This window comes from Zea mays, chromosome 1, assembly GCF_902167145.1.
Source record: "Zea mays cultivar B73 chromosome 1, Zm-B73-REFERENCE-NAM-5.0, whole genome shotgun sequence".
Taxonomy (NCBI): domain Eukaryota; kingdom Viridiplantae; phylum Streptophyta; class Magnoliopsida; order Poales; family Poaceae; genus Zea; species Zea mays.
In genome coordinates this window covers 277,684,048-277,704,935 of record NC_050096.1, presented here as the reverse complement: position 1 = coordinate 277,704,935, position 20,888 = coordinate 277,684,048, and the positions used below count along the sequence as shown (strand labels likewise).

At 45.5% G+C, this 20,888-nt stretch overlaps 1 protein-coding gene and 1 long non-coding RNA gene across 2 annotated transcripts; one reads left to right on the top strand and one right to left on the bottom strand.

The window, feature by feature from the left end:
- Positions 1-15,719: 15,719 nt before the first annotated feature.
- On the top strand, positions 15,720-17,768 carry LOC111590569 (uncharacterized). The gene is made up of 3 exons (XR_002749701.2): positions 15,720-16,153; positions 16,550-16,599; positions 17,610-17,768. It is a non-coding gene; the product is annotated as an uncharacterized lncRNA (long non-coding RNA).
- A 9-nt stretch (positions 17,769-17,777) lies between these two features.
- On the bottom strand, positions 17,778-20,681 carry LOC100193318 (uncharacterized). The gene is made up of 2 exons (NM_001138455.2): positions 20,264-20,681; positions 17,778-19,382 (listed from the first exon to the last, which is right to left on the bottom strand). Exon 2 carries the CDS (start codon positions 19,296-19,298, stop codon positions 18,066-18,068), a length of 1,233 nt encoding a protein of 410 aa, NP_001131927.1. The 5' UTR covers positions 19,299-19,382; positions 20,264-20,681; the 3' UTR covers positions 17,778-18,065.
- Between the last annotated feature and the right edge of the window lie 207 nt (positions 20,682-20,888).

Here is a 20,888-nt window from a genome sequence, read left to right as displayed (position 1 = left end):
CTTAGTTACATACTAGTTGGTAGGACTGGAACCTAAGTTGCATAACTCTCTTGCGATAGAGATAACATCACTTAGTCAAAACCTTAGTTTTACATGCTTGTTTGGTTATTCTCGTAGGTTTTGATAAATAAAAAATAGAGGCCTTGATTTAAAGTATAGAAAATATATTGCCTAATTCATCCTCCTCCTATGCTTTATTGTTCCTAACACATCCATCCTAAATCCAATTGTATGCTCTATTGCACTATCGCTGCCAAAAGCAAAGCTCTATTTGGTTTTGCTACATCTTCTTTCTATTTGACGAAGTTTTACATGTGTGGGATCATGATCCCTGTCTCCATCACCTCCTATGCCTTGTTCATAACCATTAAGTAGGCTCTAGCCAAACATCATACTCAATAAAAATATTATTCCATATAGTTGGCATTTATTTACAAAAACTAAACTATGCCTTTCAATAGTTATGTTATAATGATACTAAAACTAGTCAAGAAAAATGTTTTTCCAGCATCGAGGCATGAAAAATGCTTTGATGATAATGCATTTTTTCCAGCATTGACCTCTATAATGGCATGCATCAGCATGTTGATGCTTGAACCTCTTCGTAACATTCTCTCTCCTGCTCTCTTTGCTTTAGCAAATTAGCATCATACGTTGTGGGTAGTCTTAGTTGTGGAAAAATTAGACATCAACAAATGATGCCCATAAAATGAAATTGAAAGGAAAAAACTCAGGAACCAGCTCAGTGCTCACTTCTATTTGTATATTCAAAGACGTCAAGTTGTTGGACATTATATATGAAAGCCAACAAATATACTCTCTCCGTTCACTACAGGAAACAGGCGCTTTGCCGAGTGCCCGAAGCACTCGACAAAGCCTTAAAAACACTCGGCAAAGGCTTTGCCGAGTGTGACACTCGGCAAAGAAGGCTCGACAAACAGTGCATCGGCAAAGCCTTCTTTGCCGAGTACTTTTTCTCGGATACTCGACAAAGAGGTTTGCCGAGTGCCAGGGAGCACTCGGCAAAGAAAAGCGGCCGTTACGGTGACGGGTGACAGAGACAGCATCTTTGCCGAGTGTCTTCCCAGAAGCACTCGACAATCGGCAAAGAGCCCACCAGGGAGGGTCCCCATGTCAGGCTCTTTGCCGAGTGCTCTGTGCGGCACTCGGCAAAGCCTGCCTCTTTGTCGAGTGCCAGCGACATAACACTCGGCAAAGTCCCTAAATCGGTGCCCAGGTTTTTGCTCTTTGCCGAGTTTTATGACCCTGACACTCGACAAAGCGCCTCTTTGCCGAGTGTTTCACTCGGCAAAGTGACCAGTATATACCTTTTTATTTTTTTTTTTGTATTCCATCCACACAAACAAAAGATATCACATATATATCACATATATACATCACAGATATCATCACAAACATAAATAGCCAACACAAACATAAAACCGTCACCACAAACATAAATATCCATCACAAACATAAGTGTTCGACACAAGTATCAAACACAAACATAAGTCTCAAACGTCGCAAGCTCTCACATAAGTATCAAACACAGACATAAGTATTATACACAAGTTCTGAAGTCTAAAACAATGAAAACACAACACTCATGGAGGTGGGCGGTTTGACTGGGGCTGCGTTGGGCTAAACCCTTCCGGAGGGTTGTTGGATGCCGCCCCAGATTGGCCCTGCACAGAGAAGAGATTGCATGTGTTATACCAGATGCATTACAAACATCTAACTACAATTTTGATACTCATAGGAGTGTGGAAGAGAGCAGGGTCAACTGGAGGGAACAATGGAGGTGGCGGAGCGATGCCCTGTGCGGCGCCAAGGCTCTGCATGTACTAGAACATCTCCACCATCCTCTGATGATCTGCCCAGCGCTCCGCCTCCCGCTCTGCCATCATCCTCGCCTCCATCTCATGACGTTCCCTCCTCTCTTCTTCTAGTTGGGTCTGTAATATTACAAGCCAACGTTATAATAACTCAAAGAGTAGGTATATAACTCAAGGAAGGACGAGTTACAGAAGCACTAACCTCGAGTTGCTATATGCGATGTTGTGAGCTGTCGTGCCGAGGCGTATGGCTGGACTCGAGCCCGTGCTCCTTGCTCTCACCTGAGACAGAGTGGGAGTGGAGGACGAGTCGATTGCCCCGTCGACAATGCAATACCGCCCATGTCTCTTGCCTCCTCCGACCCTCATGAGCACATCGGGGTCGATCGGCTCGGTGCTCGGATCATAGTCTGGGCCATGGACCTCCTGCGCCATGGCGGTGTAGTCATGGAGGCGGCTGTAGACGGCGGGGTTGGTGTAGGCCTCGGTCCCGTCATCCGGGTTGTAGGTGACGTCGGACGTCGCCTTACCCTTATGGGCCATAGCATAGGCCAAGAAGGTGGAGCAAGGTCGGCCACCATGTGACGCCGACTGCAACAAAAACCAACGAGATAGTTAGAAATAATATCTAACTCAGTGCTATATATCTAAATAAAAAAGATGGCGTACCCATGCTTCGGCATATTGGCCCAGGCTCCGGCTGCCTTGGTGGTGGGAGGGGTCTTGCATCATCAAACGCCGTTCCCGGCTAGCGGTGTGCGCCTCGTCCCACTCAGTCGAACACCACCTATCCACCATCTGCTCCCAGCACAGAGGATGTGCGGCGCACCAATATGGAATCATCTACAAAGTAAACACGTAAAGTGCATATCAGAAGATAAAATAAAATTCATGCATTGAGTACTGGTACCAAACATGCATGACTTTACCTGCAAGTACTGCTCCCTGGTCAACGACATGGTTCGGGCTTGAGGTTTGGTCACCCTCTCCCCAAGGACGGAGCCGTGGTAGGTGATGATGGCCTGGATTCGGGCCTCATAGTGCATGTCCACGACGAGCTTCTTATAGCTCGTGGTGGCCACCACATCCGCCCTAGCCTCGTATCCAGCATCACATCTGAAGAAATCCTGCATACAAAAACGATGTATCCATACATTATTTCAAGAATTTGCAACGAATGCAACATATTTTACATTATACTAAGACTTACCCACAGCTCTTGCTTCACCCGCTCCGCCTTGTTATTGAATTCTCGGCTGTCCCGGTCTACTGCATCGGGGGCGACGGCGTAGTGGTCGAAGGTGAAGGCTGGGCCCGTCACTCCGACGTACTCCACAAGTCCAGTGAAGTGTTCCCTGCACAGCAGGCCAAGGATGCCATTGGGGGGGGGGCGACGATGACCCCCAGCATAAATCAAAACCGTCCAAGACCTGTCCAAGTGATAAATAAAAAGTATTAGTTTATATTATGATTTTGAACACATAATATGAACAAGAATGAAGAACATAAAGTTACATACCTCTCCCCTTCCGGCCGAATCAGCGGCCGCCTGTCCCGAAGTATGGGACGCTGAGGGAGACTCGCGGGGCCTCGCAGGTAGATGCTCCTCGAACTTGAGCCGCCTGAACCTGAGGCGTCCTGCTGCTGGTCGTCGTCGTCCTGCTGCTGGTCGTCGTTGTCGTGAGGCGCCGCCTGCTGCTGCGCTGCTTGCTCTGCCTCGTCCTGCTGCGCTGCCTGCTCTGCCTCGTCCGCCGTCCTACTCCTCCTCCCCCTCCTCCCCCTCCTCCTCCTCCTCCCCCTCAGCCAACTGCCCACCATATTTGTCCAACAAACTGCAATTAAGAGTAAATAAATAAGCACATATAAAAAGATGTATTTAAAAATAGGTGCGAAATAAAAATTCATATAGCATTACATCGATTAAAAATAATCTTCATATGTGTCGGGGTTAGCCGGATCATAACTCTCATCATTACTATCAAACATTTCAATCTCAACACCATCGGAAGACGCAAGTTCATCATTAATGTCATTGCCTTCAAGGATTACTAAGTCATTATCATTTTGCACCTCATCATCCTCCTCATAAACAACCATTTCAATATCTACGTCCATTCCGATAGCTTCAGTTAAGTCTATCTCAAAGCGCCCTTCTAGCCCATCTTCTTGGAAGAACTCTCCATCATATGTGTCCGGGTCTAAGTTGTAATCTTCATCGTTAGGAACAGGTAACCTCCCGTGCGGCGATACCTTATACACAACATCCTAACCCTTAAGATGTTCTTTTGTTTGACACGCATATGGGAGATAATACACTTGTGTGGCCTGTTGGGCCACGATATAGACATCGTCTCCTGCTAAGGTGGAATCTTGTCGAATTTCGACTATCCCAAGATTAGAATGTGTCTGTCTCGTCACTTGAGGGTTAAACCAATGACATTTGAATATCACTGGAGTGAGAGGTTTGGAACCATAAAAATTGAGCTCATATATTTCTTCGATTCGTCCAAAATAGTCGACATTGTCAAGGCCGGGCGTAAAGACTCCAGAACACGTTGTTTTCTGATTGGGCCGACTTTTGTCGTAGTTTGTTGTGCGAAAACGGTATCCATTGACGTCATACCCAGAATATTTCTTGACCCTATAAGCAAAGCCGTTGGCTACTTGTCTCAACTCGGCACTCATAGACAGATCTCTTTGGCCCTGCAAGTATTCGCAAGTTAAAAGACGCTAAATTGAGTTCAAAGACGTATCTCTTTTACAAACTAAGCACGTACCTTACGTTTGAACTAGGAAATGAAATCGGGCAACCCGTTTCTCGCACCCTTTCTAAGAAGAGCGTCATATTCCTGTGGAGTGGGGTCCCTTGGTCGACGCCTGAATTCATGAAGAAATTATTCCATGTATGGCGTCACCTCTTCAAGGTTGGTCAATACGTATAGCATGATATGCCGCCACTCTTCATGTGTCAGGGTCTTGGTGGTCGAGCCACTTGCGCTTCCGAGTTGGCCTCGAAATATGCTAAGGTTCGATTCATTATCGCCATCATTGTAACGAGGGGTGGATTATGCACGCTCGGCAGTTTGTCACCATAATAAGTTGTTGTGAAGTTTGAGACCTCCTCTAGAATGTATGCCTCTGCAATGGAAGCCTCGATTTTGCATTTATTTCTACATTTCTTTCGAATAGTCTTTAGACATCTCTCGATTGGATAGCACCAACGTCCCTGCACGCCCCCCCATTCGTGCCTCATAGGGGAGATGAAGCATCAAATGCTGCATTGGATTGAAGAAGTCGGGTGGAAATATCTTCTCAAGCTTACACAGTAACACGGGCGCCAATCTTTCAAAGTCTGCAACCACGGTCCGAGATAACTCTTTTGCACAAAGTTGACGGAAGAAATAGCTCAACTCTGAAAGCGCTAGCCAGACATGCTCAGGGACATAGCCTCGAACCATCGCAGGAAGAATCCATTCAATCCATATGTGGAAGTCATGACTCTTCATCCCTAAGACTTGCATAGTAGATAAGTTCACCCCCTACTCAGGTTAGCTGCATACCCATCAGGGAACATCAACATCTTGATCCACTGAAGTACTTACTTCCTCTGGGTCCTACTTAGGACGAAATCGGCCTTAGGCCTTCTCCACGTCTTTCCGCCACTTGGCGGCTTCATCTCTAGTTTTGGTCTATCACATAACGCTGCCAGATCCACTCTTGCCTTCACATTATCCTTTGACTTATCAGGAATGTCCATAATTGTTGCCCACAGTGCCTCGGCAACATTCTTTTCAGTGTGCATTACGTCAATGTTGTGTAGAAGGAGCAGGTCGTCATAATAGGGGAGCTGAGTCAAGCCAGACTTATGTGTCCACATATGCTGCTCACCATATCCCACAAAACCACCTTCTGTATTGGCCACGAGCCCATCTATCTGTTGACGAATTTCGGCACCAGTCATCGTTGCAGGTGGGCGGTCTGTCACTACGACACCTTTCGTAAAGTTCTTGATGTCTAGGCGGAATGGATGGTCAGCAGGAAGAAATTGTCGATGTTTATCGATGGACGAATATTTGCCACCCTTTTTCAACCAAATGAACCTAAGAGCTTCCTTGCAAACTGGGCATGGAAACTTATCGTGAACACACTAGGCACAGAATAGCCCATAGGCCGGTAAGTCATGCATGGAGTACTGGTACCAAACATGCATTCTGAAGTTTGTCTTCGTAGCTCGGTCATACGTCCATACCCCTTCCTCCCAGGCACGTACCAATTCATCGATCAAAGGCTCCATGTACACGCCCATTTTATTCCCCGGGTGTCCGGGAATTATCAACGACACAAATATATTCTGCCTTTGAAAGCACACACTAGGGGGGAGATTGATTGGGATAACAAACACGGGCCAACATGTGTACGGGGCAGCGCTCATTCCATAGGGATTGAACCCATCTGTGGCCAACACAACACGTACATTACGAGCCTCTTCGGCTTTCTCACGGTGAATGGCATCAAAGTGTTTCCATGCTTCACCATCGGATGCGTGCACCATCTTGTCAGGATTGTATCGTTTTCCATTTTTGTGCCATGTCATCTGTTTCGCGGATTCCTCTGTCATGTACAGACGCTGGATCCTTGGTATGAACGGAAGGTGTCGTAGGATTGTCAAGGGAATGTCGAGCTGCCTCTTCTATCCATCACCAGAGTCTACCTCCATGAACCTAGACGATGTACACTTGGGACAGTACTTTGCCTCCGCGTATTCTTTCCTAAATAGCACGCAGCCCTTCGGACAAGCATGAATCTGCTCATACGTCATCTTGAGTGCACGAAGGAGTTTCTGTGCCTCGTACATGCTCTTTGGCAGAACGTGATCATCCGGAAGCAGGCTCCCAATAACCGTCAACAAGCCATCGAATGTGTCTCTACTCATGCTGTACTGCGACTTGAACGCCATTACACGCCCAATGGCATCCAGTTGAGAAACCTTTGTCTGGCCGTGAAGGGGCTTCTGTGCCGCGTCGAACATGTCGTAGAACGCCTTTGCAGTCGGCTCTGGCTCGTCATCCATACATCCTCCCGTGTACTGTGCCTCCTAATAGTCGTTCAACATATCTGCTACCCCCGCATCCGCGTCATAATCCTCGACACGTTGTCTCAGCACCTCCTCTCTCGTACGATACACTTCACTATGAAATATCCACCGAGTATAGCCCGGCGTAAATCCATTCTTCCAAATATGTTCTACCATGGCCTTCTTTGGTTTTCTTTTCCGGTTGGCACATTTGCTGCACGGGCATGGGACTAGACTCGCTCCTTTAGCAGCTTCGCCATATGCCCGTTCCACGAAATCATCGGTCTTTCTAATCCATTCAGTGGTGACATCGTTCCTTCCTCTACGACCCGTGGACATCCACTCACGGTTCTCCATCCTCTAACAGAAGCCTAGCAACAGAAAATTTCGGCAGCACCTCCCCTGCACGGGGAGGTTTCGAAATCCTGCAAAAAAAGTATCAGCATGATGGCTGTCTTCCACTAATAATTCAACGGCACGATGGCCGGCAATCACACACACACACACACACACACACACACACACACATATATATATATATATATATATATATATATATATATATATATATATATATATATATATATATATTCAATTCAACGGCATGACGACGAGGAATTGTAGACGTTGGCGTGGTGAGGGTCGGTGACGGCGTGGTGGCTATGATGGGATAGTGTGTTGTGGGAGTGTGTTGTGTGAGGGTCGGTGCGAGTGGCGGCGTGCGGTGGTGGATTGGATGGGAGACATATACTGAGTGATCAACACATTAATATAAACATGTGTTTATGAAATACATAATCTATGAAACATCAATACATTAATCTACAAAACATCATTACATTAATATAAACATTAATACATAATTTAATAAAAATATACCTTGAGACGGTGGCGGGCGGGGGAGACGGTGGCACGGGGAGGAGACGGTAGCCCGGGGAGGCTGCGGCTCGGGGAGGGCGGCAGGACGGCGGTGGGGCGGCACGGCGAGCGGCGCTCGCGGTGGCGAGGCGGGCGCGGCGGGGCGGCGGCGGCGGCGTAGGGCTAAGACAGAGAGAGTGAGAGGAGAGAAAGAAGAAGAAAGAAGGCCGGGCGCGAAGTTTATTTTCCTTCTTTGCCGAGTGCCCGCGATCTGGCACTCGGTAAAGATTTTTTTTATTTTTAAAATAAGCTTTGCCGAGTGCCAGATCGGCGACACTCGGCAAAGGCTCCTTTGCCGAGTGTCGACCAGGTGACACTCGGCAAAGATTAATTTACACTTCTTTGCCGAGTGCCACCCAGGGGGCACTCGACAAAGCATACTTTGTCGAGTGTCACCAGCTGACACTCGGCAAAGTACATTTGTATTTTTTTTGTTTTGGCCACCAAACTTTTTGTGGTTTGTTCCTACACTATGTAGACCTACATGTGCCATTTGGGGACAATTATAACTGTGTTTGCAATATCTAGTAGATTTAGTTCGTTTATTTGAATTTCTTCGGAAAATTCAGATTTGAACTGCAGGTCACTCGAAACTTGGAAAACCGTGCATGCAAAAATGATATTCATGTTACTTAGCATAAGTTACGATCGATGCCAGGAGCGTACCGGAAACTTCGAGCAACATGCTCACTAAACATGGCCGTGAACTTGCCATCCACATGTTTAAAAATTGTATAAAACACAAACAAAGTCAGAAAATCATGAAACTTGTCCACGTGTCATGATATCATATGTACAGGCTGTGATAAAAATTTTAGAATGTTTGGAGAAAGTTGTGAGACACAATATGTAGAAACCTAAGAGAACTACACATGAAATCATAGAGTTCCAATGTGGATCTCTTAGATTTATACACATAGCGCGTCATAGTTTTCTCGATTTTTTTTCAATTTTTTATCACAGCCTGTACATATGATATCATGACACGTGGACAAGTTTCATGATTTTCTGACTTTGTTTGTGTTTTATACAATTTTTAAACATGTGGATGGCAAGTTCACGGCCATGTTTAGTGAGCATGTTGCTCGAAGTTTCCGGTACACTCCAGGAATCGGTCATAACTTATGCTAAGTAACATGAATATCATTTTTGCATGCACTGTTTTCCAAGTTTCGAGTGACCTGCAGTTCAAATCTGAATTTTCCGAAGAAATTCAAATAAACGAACTAAATCTACTAACGATTGAAAACTCTGTTATAATTGTCGGGGACCATAATTAGGGGTACCCCCAAGACTCCTAATCTCAGCTGGTAACCCCCATCAGCACAAAGCTGCGAAGGCCTGATGGGTGCGATTAAGTCAAGGCTCGGTCCACTCAAGGGACACGACCTCGCCTCGCCCGAGCCCAGCCTCGGGCAAGGGCAGCTGACCCCGGAGGATTCACGTCTCGTCCGAGGGCCCCCTCAAGCAACGGACACACCTTCGGCTCGCCCGAGGCCCAGTCTTCGCCAAGAAGCAACCTTGGCCGGATCGCCACACCGACCGACCGTATCGCAGAAGCATTTAATGCAAGGACCGCCTGACACCTTATCCTGACGCGCGCTCTTCAGTCGACAGAGCCGAAGTGACCGCAGTCACTTCGCCGCTCCACTGACCGACCTGACAAGAAGACAGCGCCGCCTGCATCGCTCCGACTGCTGTGCCACTCGATAGAGTGAGGCTGACAGCAGCCAAGTCCGGCCTCGGGCGCCATAGGAAGCTCCGCCTCGCCCGACCCCAGGGCTCGGCCCCCGTCTCGGCTCCGGAAGACAACGAACTCCGCCTCGCCCGATCCCAGGGCTCGGACTCAGCCTCGGCTCCGGAAGACGACGAACTCCGCCTCGCCCGACCCCAGGGCTCGGACTCAGCCTCGGCTCCAGAAGACGACGAACTCCGCCTCGCCCGACCCCAGGGCTCGGACTCGACCTCGATCCCGGAAGACGACGAACTCCGCCTCGCCCGACCCTAGGGCTCGGACTCAGCCCTGGCCTCAGCCGACGGTCTCCGCCTTACCCGACCCGAGGCTCGGACTCGACCTCGACCTCGGAAGACAGACTCGACCTCGACCTCGGAGGAGCCTCCGCCTCGCCCGACCCAGGGCTCGGACCGACCACGTCACAGGGGGGGCCATCATTACCCTACCCCTAGCTAGCTCAGGCTACGGGGAACAAGACCGGCGTCCCATCTGGCTCGCCCCGGTAAACAAATAATGATGGCGCCCCGCGTGCTCCATGACGACGGCGGCTCTCAGTCCCTTACGGAAGCAAGAAGACGTCAGCAAGGACACGACAGCCCCGACAGCTGTCCTTCCGCAAGGCTCCAACGCTCCTCCGATGACCACGACATCACATGAACAGGGTGCCAAAACCTCTCTGGCTGCCACGACGACATGTACTTAGGGCGCTAGCTCCTCTCTGCTAGACACGTTAGCACACTGCTACACCCCCATTGTACACCTGGACCCTCTCCTTACGCCTATAAAAGGAAGGTCCAGGGCTCTCTTACGAGAAGGTTGGCCGCGCGGGGGAACGGGACGGCGCGCATAAGCCTCTCGCTCTCTCCCACGCGGACGCTTGTAACCCCCTACTGTAAGCGCACCCGACCTGGGCGCGAGACAAACACGAAGGCCGCGGGTTTCCCCTTTACGCCTGTCTCCTTGTTTCCCCCCTTCGCGCTCCGTCTCGCGCCGACCCATCTGGGCTGGGGCACGCGGCGACAGTTTACTCGTCGGTCCAGGAACCCCCCGGGGTCGAAACGCCGACAATAATTGTCCACAAATGATACATGTAGGTCTACATAGTGTAGGAACATACCACAAAATGTTTGGGAGACAAAATAAAAAAAAATAAAAATATACTTTGCCGAGTGTCTAGAGAAGACACTCGGCAAAGAGTCCTTTGCCGAGTGCCCACTAGTTGGCACTCGGCAAAGAAGACTCTTTGCCGAGCGCCACCTTTGCCGAGTGTTTCGTGTCTTTGCCAAGTGGGGTCATGTGCCGAGTGTCCAGCACTCGGTAAAGAGGCTCGTTGCCGAGAGCCTAACTTTACCGAGTGCGGCTCTCGGTAAAGCCTTATTTGCCGAGTGCCCGACAAAAAACACTCGGCAAAGAGGTCGACACTCGGCAAAGCCTCGGATTCCGGTAGCGGTTTCTTTTTATTTAACACGTTTTAGTTAAAAATAAATTAGCCGATAACAAATATTCGAGAACAAGGTAGTAGTTTTTTGTCGTCTCTCTTATAGATATCTGTGATCATTTGGGGCTTATTTGGGAGAGCTTTCTACAGCTCCGGTTCCTGCTATAGTAGTGGAGCCAGTGAAACTAGAAGAAATGGCTTCACCATTTTCTAGTTTATTTAGAAAAATAAAGAGAAAAGACTCGTTCTACAGTAGCTGTTGTGTTAGGACAGCTCTAACAACGATAAAAGAGAGAGAATAACAAATTGTTTTATTCATAAAAAGCTAAGCTCACATACTATTGTATAAAAAGCTAAGCATAATAATTATATGTTTATGCTTGTATATTTTTCTATACTGATATATTAGGTTACTCTTTTTTCCCTTTTTCTTTTTAAAAAAACATATGAGCTAACAAGTTAACTCTGCTGTAGAGGGTGTTGGTCTGTTTAGTTGGAATGTGGCTGTGAAAAAAATCTGTTGTGGGTTGTGAGCTATATAAAAAGCTGTTGTGGGTTGCGAGCTGTTAAAAAACTAAAAACCGTTTGGTAGAAACCACTAAAAACCGTTAAAAGTTTTTCGATATATGTTTTCACAGTTCTATCCGAAAGCCACTAAAAACAGATCCAAAGGTGATACACTGTAAGAAAGTCAGCTTTTAAAAAAACTACTTCCTATATCCAGTCCTTCGATTTGGCTTTTGTTTTTAGAGAGCAGAAGCCAAAGCCAAATGTCAAACTAAACACACCCTTTAGCATGTTAGAAAGAGCTATGCCAACGTGGTTCCTACTTTCTTTATTTCAGTCGAGGCACTGTATGCGTATGGTCACGGACTCACGGTCGTATGGTATTGACTGCGACTAAGATGAGAGTTTCTAATGTTCGGACTTCAGAAGTCCTGGCTTTGAATGAGCTCACATGTATGAATGCATCTTCAAAGTGGAGACAGGACCACACGATTCAGCCTACGACATTGTACTCCCTACATATGCTATTAGGGATGGTCACATTGGCCCTGTTTGGGACAACGGCTGCTTGTTAAAAAAGCAGCTTATCTGATAAGCTGGTAAAAAGCAGCTTCTGCTTGTTGGCTGCTTTTAGTTCATTTTGAGAAGCAGCTGAACTGATAAGCTGCTGCAGAAGCTGCCTGTTTGGCAGGACTTCAGCTTAAATTTGTGAAGAAGCTGAAAATAAGCTGTGCCAAACAGGGCCATTACGTCATAGCTTCAGTCTAGACCTGTAGTACTACAATCTCCATGATACATATGGAAGCCACTACAATGGTTTGGGTATTTTGTATGTCACACACACACACGCACAAGGACCTGCAGCAATCCGCATCATAATTGTTCCATATTCCCAGTCTTGGAGATTGGATCCATCACGATCTCTCATGTACACAGATAGTCATGATCTCTAGTCAAGTCCATTGAGCTGCAAACATCTAGTACAACTCAAGATTAGGAGAGTGCAACTATAGTACTCAATGTTCCATGTAAACCTAGCAACACATAAACTTCAAAAGTTGCTGCATTCTGCAGATTACCACTTTGCAAGCACCACTATTGACAAGGCACACATTCAGACACTAAGGTGGGTTCCGACGGACATTTCATTCATAGCTGCCTAGTTGGCATTTGATTCCAGCAGCAAAGCTTCAGAGCAGCAGAATCGCTATATCTCTTTGTGGGTACATGCTTCTTGTTGTTCACTTGACCCAAATCATTATGATGGGATACTAATTAGGCAATACAAAGCAGACATCTATCGTTTGGTTCATATATAGGTAACGTAATAAGTAATCAATAACGTTAAATCATGTTTGTTTAAATTCAATCGTAATCGGGTACCATACTAAAAATTGATACCGTATTATTCAACTTTGTTATCATCGATACTCGAGTGTAAATCATTATCATTACTATTTACGTTATATTTCTTAAACCAAACGACACCTACCTTACCTATATACAAAGCGGGACACAATCATGCGATCACATGCGTCCATGTCATTTTTTTCTAGCCGTTATATTGGCAGCGAACGAACAAGAGCGCTTCGTACCATCTTTTTCCAGTCTTTACATGATGTTTCCAGATGGAGCCGGACAGACCGGTGGAATAAAAAAAATCTGTGTCTTCCTCCTTCTCCCAGGGCTAGGGCGACGCCATCCATGCGGAAAGAGTTCAGTAACCGCTACGGCAGGACACGCCCCGCCCGTCTGCCCACGCTTAAACAGATAAACGATCCTCCTTTTCCACAGTGTCTTCCTCTGTTAGGCCATATTTAGTTTTAATTAGCCCTAGGACTAAACTTTAGTCCCAGGACTAAAACTTTAGTTCCTACCTATTTGGTTGTAGGGACTAAACAGATTCTAAAGTCATGATAGTAGCTGTCCAAAGACTCAAATGCCCTTAGAATACTAGAAGACTGCGTGCAACTGTGCAAGAGAGATTAGGGATAGGTTTGAGCAATAGGATAATTATGGACCATTAGTCTCTTTTAGCACCTAGTTGAAAGACTAGAGACTAAATTATTTTAGTCCATATTTTAGTCCTAGTGTTTGGCAAAAAAGATACTAAATGAGACTACAAACTAGAGACTAATTTTTAGTCTCTCTAACCAAATACCCTCTTAGTCGTCTCCCCCCCCCACACACACAAAACGCTGTCGGACTACGCCATCATGACGAGCGCCACCCGTCCACGACCCGGTTCCTGGCCTTGGCATGCCCAATCGGCGCCCTCGCGACCACCTCCCGGACATCGAGAGCCTACAACATTGATTGGTCGGCGGCGAACACGTCGATGACGCTCGGACCGCCGCCGCGACGTGCGCATGTGTCGATGCCAGGAGACACTATCCCGTTTCTTGTGCGTGTCTCTGCCAACAGCCCCTCCCTCCCTCAAACGTCGCTGAGAGCATCTACACCATCTAGCCTGCTACTGGTTAGCCCCGTTTTCAAGTTGGTTGTCAGATGGTACAACTGCATCCAACCACATCTAGCCTGCTACTGGCTAGCCCGGACCGGTGGAGCCGTGCAAGTGCAATATGTTCAAATAAGAACAAGAACTGAAACTTGAGGAGTGGCTTAGAGTCTCTGAAGAAGTTGTCGGTGATGAAGACTGAATGTGTTAAAGCTGCTCGAGCTAGCTCTTTACCTCTATTATAGCATAACACGGTGTCACCTTTATTAGATTTGGTTCATTTTAAACGAAAAAACAGAGCATTTCGTTCATCAAATAGATTTGATTGGTGTATGCACAAAATGCTGACGTTGTAGGCAACTGCAACATCGCAAGCGCCAACGTCGAGAGCCTCTCCCTCTCTACACACACCTCTCAAATGGCGTTGCGTTGCGATGCCAATCCATACTGCATTTTTTTCCTTTGCAGATTTGGTTACATAGTTTGATGGTCGTTTATTAACATGCTTTCTGATCGATTCTGCAGGTCGACCGTTGGTGCTGAGAGAAAACATCTCTAGTTCCTATGATTTCCAATTCTGAGCAGAACTGGTACGTTCAATTAGCATATCCACTCTTCCCACTTTCAGTTACAGCCCATCAATGTAGTAACATATTCCTAAACACCTTTTCCATCTACGTACCTTCTTTTATTTATATATTTGCGTATCTTATTATCAATTATCAAAAAAAGGTAAATCAACCTTAAATGCATTTACTATGCATATAAGAAGTATCAGCTGAAGTTATGTTTTCACTTTACTAACGTACACCTGAAACTTTACATGTTCCTGTATAGACATTCTTACTTTTTTATAAAGAAAACAAATCTCTCTTGAAAAAACTGAATTTAACGAATTTGATCTGCACCTTCTTAATTTCACACGTTTATTAAAATCTCTTTCATTCATTTTCAAACTAACCTAAGTATTAATAGATTACAATAACACCCACTCATGTCCTATCTGTTCCATGTTTACAGACCAAACAAAAAGATATTGCCAGCTTACAAAAGGATGATACTGACGAAGACAATACGGAGGTACGATTTTTCTTATTTCACTAACCTACCAAATTTCTCTCTTCTACCTAAAATTCTAACGCTCATGACACAACAATTACACTTTCAAACATTCTTACCACATCTTAGTTGCAATTAGGGGGACTCACTAATCATATTCTGTTCTTTACAACTAACTTTCCTGTATACAGTTTGCATCAATGTATGATGAGAGAAACAAAGGTCCAATAGATACAATTACATCGCCACCCAATGAATTAGAATCCATAACATAGTCTCTTATTCTATTATCCATCTACACATACGGTTTTTTTAAAAGAACATTCGCTGATATGAATTCTTTCCTTAAAATGATATGAACCTTCTTACAATGAGTTACCATGAACATTCTTTTTCCATATTGACATTCTATATAATGTTCTCTATTTAATTTAGGTCCATCCTTACCTTAATTTGAACCTTGAATCTAGAACTTTGTATTCCTCAGTTTGTAGATGCCATCAAATGCTTTGTTACCCAGAACATAGTACTGAATAAATGCCATCGCATCAACAAATAGTGTACTTATTATATGCATTTAACTACTATGGCTAACTTGCTATAGCTTCATTATATCTATTCTAAACTATGCAGCAGCGACTTCCTTACAATTTATCAAGGTTATTATGGTGTCGCCTAGGCGTCTAAGCGGTTCTAGGGTTCAGGCGTCTCGCTCGCCACGCCTTGGATGGATATGGCGTCGCCTGGCGCGTCTAGTCGTCGCCATGGCGTCCAATCTTTCGCCACGGACGCCACCCAGAAGAAAATACGTGCTTAGGATTTGTGCCTAGTTGCGCGCGCGTTTTTGGAGCGCGTACATGGTTTTAGGGTTTGCGTGCGAGCGTCCTTTCCTGTAGCGCACCAAACCGAGAGTGGGAGGGAAAGAGAAGGAAGAGAGGAACAGCTGCAGCGCACCTTTCTTGCAGCGCGCCAAACCGGCGGTAGCAGCTGCAGTCTGGCGGCCGTCCGCCTCCATCCGGTGTGTCGCCTCCTCCATCCGGCGTGCCGCCTCTCATCCATCCGGTGTGCCGCCGCTCGTCTCCTCCATCCAGTGCGCCGCCTCCTCCATCCGGCGCGCCGCCAACATCCGGTGCTTTCCTCTGCTCCATCTAGTGTTTTCCTCTGCTCTTCCGGTGCTTTCCTCTGCTCCATCATGTGCTTTCCTCTGCTCTTCCTCAGTTCCTCTAATGCTGCTCTCCTAAGAGTTGACTGATTTCAGATTTGCAGCTTACCTATTTTTGTGTCGTGCTTCACTGCCTGTGCACTTAATCCACTAGTCTCTTAAGCTTTTGATTGATCTATGTCGCTAAGTTATTATGGGGCTAGACTGGTACTAATTATGCCACTAAGACTAGCATATGTTGTTGCTGCTATTTTATTCTCACCAATGTATTGTGGGTTTAATTTGATATACCTTACTTGCTGTCTGCTGCTGCTATTTTATGTCTTACTGTTTTAATATGTAAATATTCATATGTTAATGTAGCTTGCAGCTTGAAAGAAAAGAAGAGGTATTGGATCTTCGATAAAGTAAAGGTAACCATATTTACATAGCAAAACAAATTTATCTTCATTACACATTGATGACAAGCTACATCTTAATTGCAAGAGAGATGGATCATGGATGCTACAAGACAACAAATAGGAAAAGAGAAGTGTAGAGTACATACCAAGCATGGACAATAAAATTGCTTGTATTCTCTAACCTTACCAAATTGCTATTGCAAGTGTTAGATTGTTAGGTTTTTTTTTTGCATATCCTCGTCTAGGCGATGCTCATATGGCGTCGCCTCGCCGCACGCCTAACTCGCCTAGGTGTTTGGAAGGGGATCGGTCGCCATGTCTCGCCTTAACGCCTTAATAACCTTGCAATTTATAAAGACCACACATACTATGCTAACATGTTGTTCAAGCATTTCTTTTACACAACACGTGCTAAAACATAAGATATATAAATAATTCAAATCACACACATGAACCGCAATGGATTGCACAACAAATCATACTTGAAAATATTGGCACTCTGCTCAACAAATTATTCTCCTTCCATTTTCAAAACAAACATGTTTGTAATAATAAAAGTTCTCATAAGAATATGAATACTGTTCAGAGTTGCACTAAACAATTCAATAAATAGTCAGGCATACACACCAATAATTCCATGTCAATGGAAGGAATTCTAATTGTAATGCACTAGCCAACCTGATAGTGAAGAGTTTTTAAAATGCGTCATAGCCTCTTTCATCTAGGACCAATGTATTCAAGATAACTACGAGACAAGAATGTCTAACATCCTGTACACAAATCATGGAAGCACGGCACGTTCAAAAATAAAATCTTCCACTCTCCATTGACCAACACTCACAACCAATATTTACAGCCCTTCATTTCACACAAACAACCCCCAGTTCTTTTGTCATGCTTAGCCAGTTTGCTGAATAACCCCCATACTTAAATACAAAGCTCAAGAGACAGGCTGTTTAGATAATCAATTCATAAGTAAAATATATATAATAGCTCACTGTTTTTTCATAACTGACCAACAGGTTCAAGCAAGAACCCGTGCACATCCCAGAAGAACCTACCGAGAAATATTCCCAAGTGTTGACACTTGGGTGTTTATTTTGTAAGCTCTGTGTAATTATGTATGGATGCATCATCAACCTTTTGAAGATAATTTATATAAATATAACAACTTGATTTCAGATGTTGACTCAGTCGGAACTAGCCTTTGTTCTAGCTCTTGTAATATATATGAATAGCTTACTTAATGTGCATCTTACAAGCAATATAGCACTGTTATCACTTATATTGCGATTTTTTCTACTTATATTGCAAAAAAAAATCTACAAGCGTAGGGCACGTGCCAGTTACTAGTTATACAAAAAAAGGGTGCAACAAGATAGCCTGCTTGCATTGCATCTCCAGGTCTAGGAGATAAACCAAGTCCTACAAACTTACAGGTCACACCAGAAGCTGACACGAGATCTTGGATCTCCTTATCACTCTGGAACAACTTCATCTTCACTAATTGCCTTATTCATTATTTTAGTGGACACATCCACGTCTTCTTTGGGACCATCTCCGCCGTCCGTCTTCTTGTCCACATGAGTGGAGGGTGAGGTGCTGTTGCTGCCATCATCTCCAGCTCCAGATGTGGACTTTTTGGCATCTGTTACCAGAGCCAAGGTGCCATTTGGAGGAGAATCCAACTCAAGCGACGTCTGGTTAGTCAAAGGCTGTACTTGGTTGCCGAGCACTGCCATTGAATTCACTTGTTGATCCGGATGACCTTTCAAAGTTGAATTAGTTTGCTCAGGGTTGCTGGTCAAATTTGTTGGAGATGGATGGGTCTTGCTTTCAATGTCATCGCTAGGAATGTCTGTGTTTTTCTGGGAAGATGAATTCGTTGGTGTAGCCACATTGCCTGCGGTGGTATATGATCCATTTATTCCAGGAGCTCGAAATGAAATTCCATTAGATAAGTTTGTGGTGCCTTCAAATATCCTATCCATGATGTTCAATTGTTCCTCTGGGAGAGGTTTTGTCACCTTGCCGTCATGATCTACAGAGCTTGACACATCATCACCTCTGAAGCTCCTTTCCCTAGCCCTGCGCACTTCATCCTCGTTTCCAGCCTCGTGATTTTCATTAGGCACTGCAGTTGAAGCATCATCCACAAATAAGACCTTCTCTTGGCCACGATGGAACAGCTCATCTTGCTCCGATGATGGGGGGTCATGAGTAACAGCACTAGAAACATTGTCACCATGGAAGCTCTTCTCTTGATCCTCCTGTGACCGCTCCTTCCGCTCTTCATCATCAAACACACCCACATCTCCATCCCTTTCAGAAGAATGCTCACCAGGCTCAGGAAGATCCTCATCCTTCTCCAAGTCTTGCTCATCGATGGGATCATCATCGTTCTCATCATGTTTCATTTCTTGCTCCATTTCATCATTCTCTTCATCCTCAACCCGTTCATCCAATGTTGAAGAGTCGGCCTCCATCTTTGGAGGCAGATCCTTCCTGCCTAGTCTGACTGTCTCTCCCTGGTCCTTGTCATCTTTATGTGAACCACTCACTTCATCTTCGCTGTATGCCTTCTTCTCATAAGAATGCTTAACTTGGTAGAGCAACCAAACAGAAACCAGAAGCAAGAGACTAATCTGAAGAGCTTTCTTCAGCTTCAGACCTTTGGATCTCTGATTTCTACTAGAGCTCTGCCTCAACATTGTTAGCAAAACGAGGTAAAACAACAACCTCTACGATCCTTTCCCCTCCACTCCCAATCCCTCCACCGGAACACTTGATGGTTCCTGAAAAAAGATGTTACCAACATATAAGCATTCTTCTTGATATATTTCACAAAGGGTAAGGGAAACGATGAAGTACTTGAAAGAACACAATAGTACTAAGGGCCTTTTTGGCCCCCTCTAAACTTCAGATCTAAAGCTCCAAAGTCCAAACAAATGCTCTAAAGTTAGACCTAAACTTTAGCCCACCTCACATTAGAGCTTTAGAGTTCTCTAAAGCTTTCAGAGCTCTAAATTTTATAGGAGACCCAAAGTGCCCCTAAGTTCATTTACTTCAATTTACTTGTGCAAGCCATACAGTGAACCCCCCAAAAAAAGATTCCATAGGTGTAGCAATCCTACCAATCATATCAATACAAACTATGCATTTGATAGCTGAGCTATCTGCAACACTTCCAACGTCTCTACTAGGTAATAGGTACCTCTATTGAAAATATGCGTAGACAGTGTAGGAAACAGAAATTTGGCATGACCTGCCTACGAAAACTGAAAATGGAACAAGAGCAAGCACGCGGCTACATTTCTACATCCAAGTAGCTTAAATTAAGGTCAACAAAGCGTCCTAATCAACGAGCAAAAACCCATCAGGTTATTGAAGAAAAGGACGCAGAGCCTCCAAAGCATTACCTAAATCACATAAACGCCATTTTTGACACCAGGTGATTCAAAACTGCCAAAATCGAGTTAAGAAACCCCGGACAACAGCTCAACGATCACCATACACCACAAATCCATTATCCAACACCTTCAGTAGCTCAAACACCAGATATTTCGCCCCCAATAAACCTAAAGGGCTTCGAGACAAGAACAAGCACGCAAGGCCATAGGACGCCAAAAAAAAAGATTCGAGCTTTGGAACACTACAGGGGACAGTAATATCTCACCAGCAGGAGCCTTGAAACGACCGTTCTTGCCTTCGCCTTTGCCTCGTCAGTCTTCCCACCTCCAGAGATTTAAAGGCGAAGACCGCAAGGCGGGTAGAGCAAAGATTGGTCAAAAAATCAAGATGCTTGTTCACCTAAATCCCCCTTCCGCCTACCGCAAGGCGACCGCCTCTCTGGGACGGAAAGGGTAGCGGGAGCTAGAGGCCGCCAACAAATGCGACAGTGGATTCGGGGCTCGTGCACCAGTCGGATTGGGGAATGGAATGGGCGGGTGGCGGGGGTAGGTGCTAGGTCGGGGCTCGGAAAGGGGGATTTATGACGCGACGTGGACGGAGACGGAGAGGCAGGCCGCAGGCGACAGCTCCAGAGTCACAACTCGGCAACTCGCAGGAGAAGGGAAGAAGGAAGAGGAAACGGTGAGGATTTTTATCTGATCCTTTCTTTTGACTTTTCTTTTTTACTATTTTATTTATTTTTCGCTTCTAATAAAAGAAGTGAGAAATCGAGCTTCTTGTAGTTGTGTTTGGGTTGGGGTGAGGCTTTGGCACTGTGTGGTTGGGACTTGGAGCAGCGAGCATTGGAGGGCTCGCCCAGCGTCAGCCCGGTTTGCCATTCAAGCTGGCAC

Excerpts from the sequence above, each read along its gene's own strand:
- LOC100193318 (NM_001138455.2), bottom strand. The coding sequence starts at position 19,298 with ATGTTGAGGCAGAGCTCTAGTAGAAATCAGAGATCCAAAGGTCTGAAG.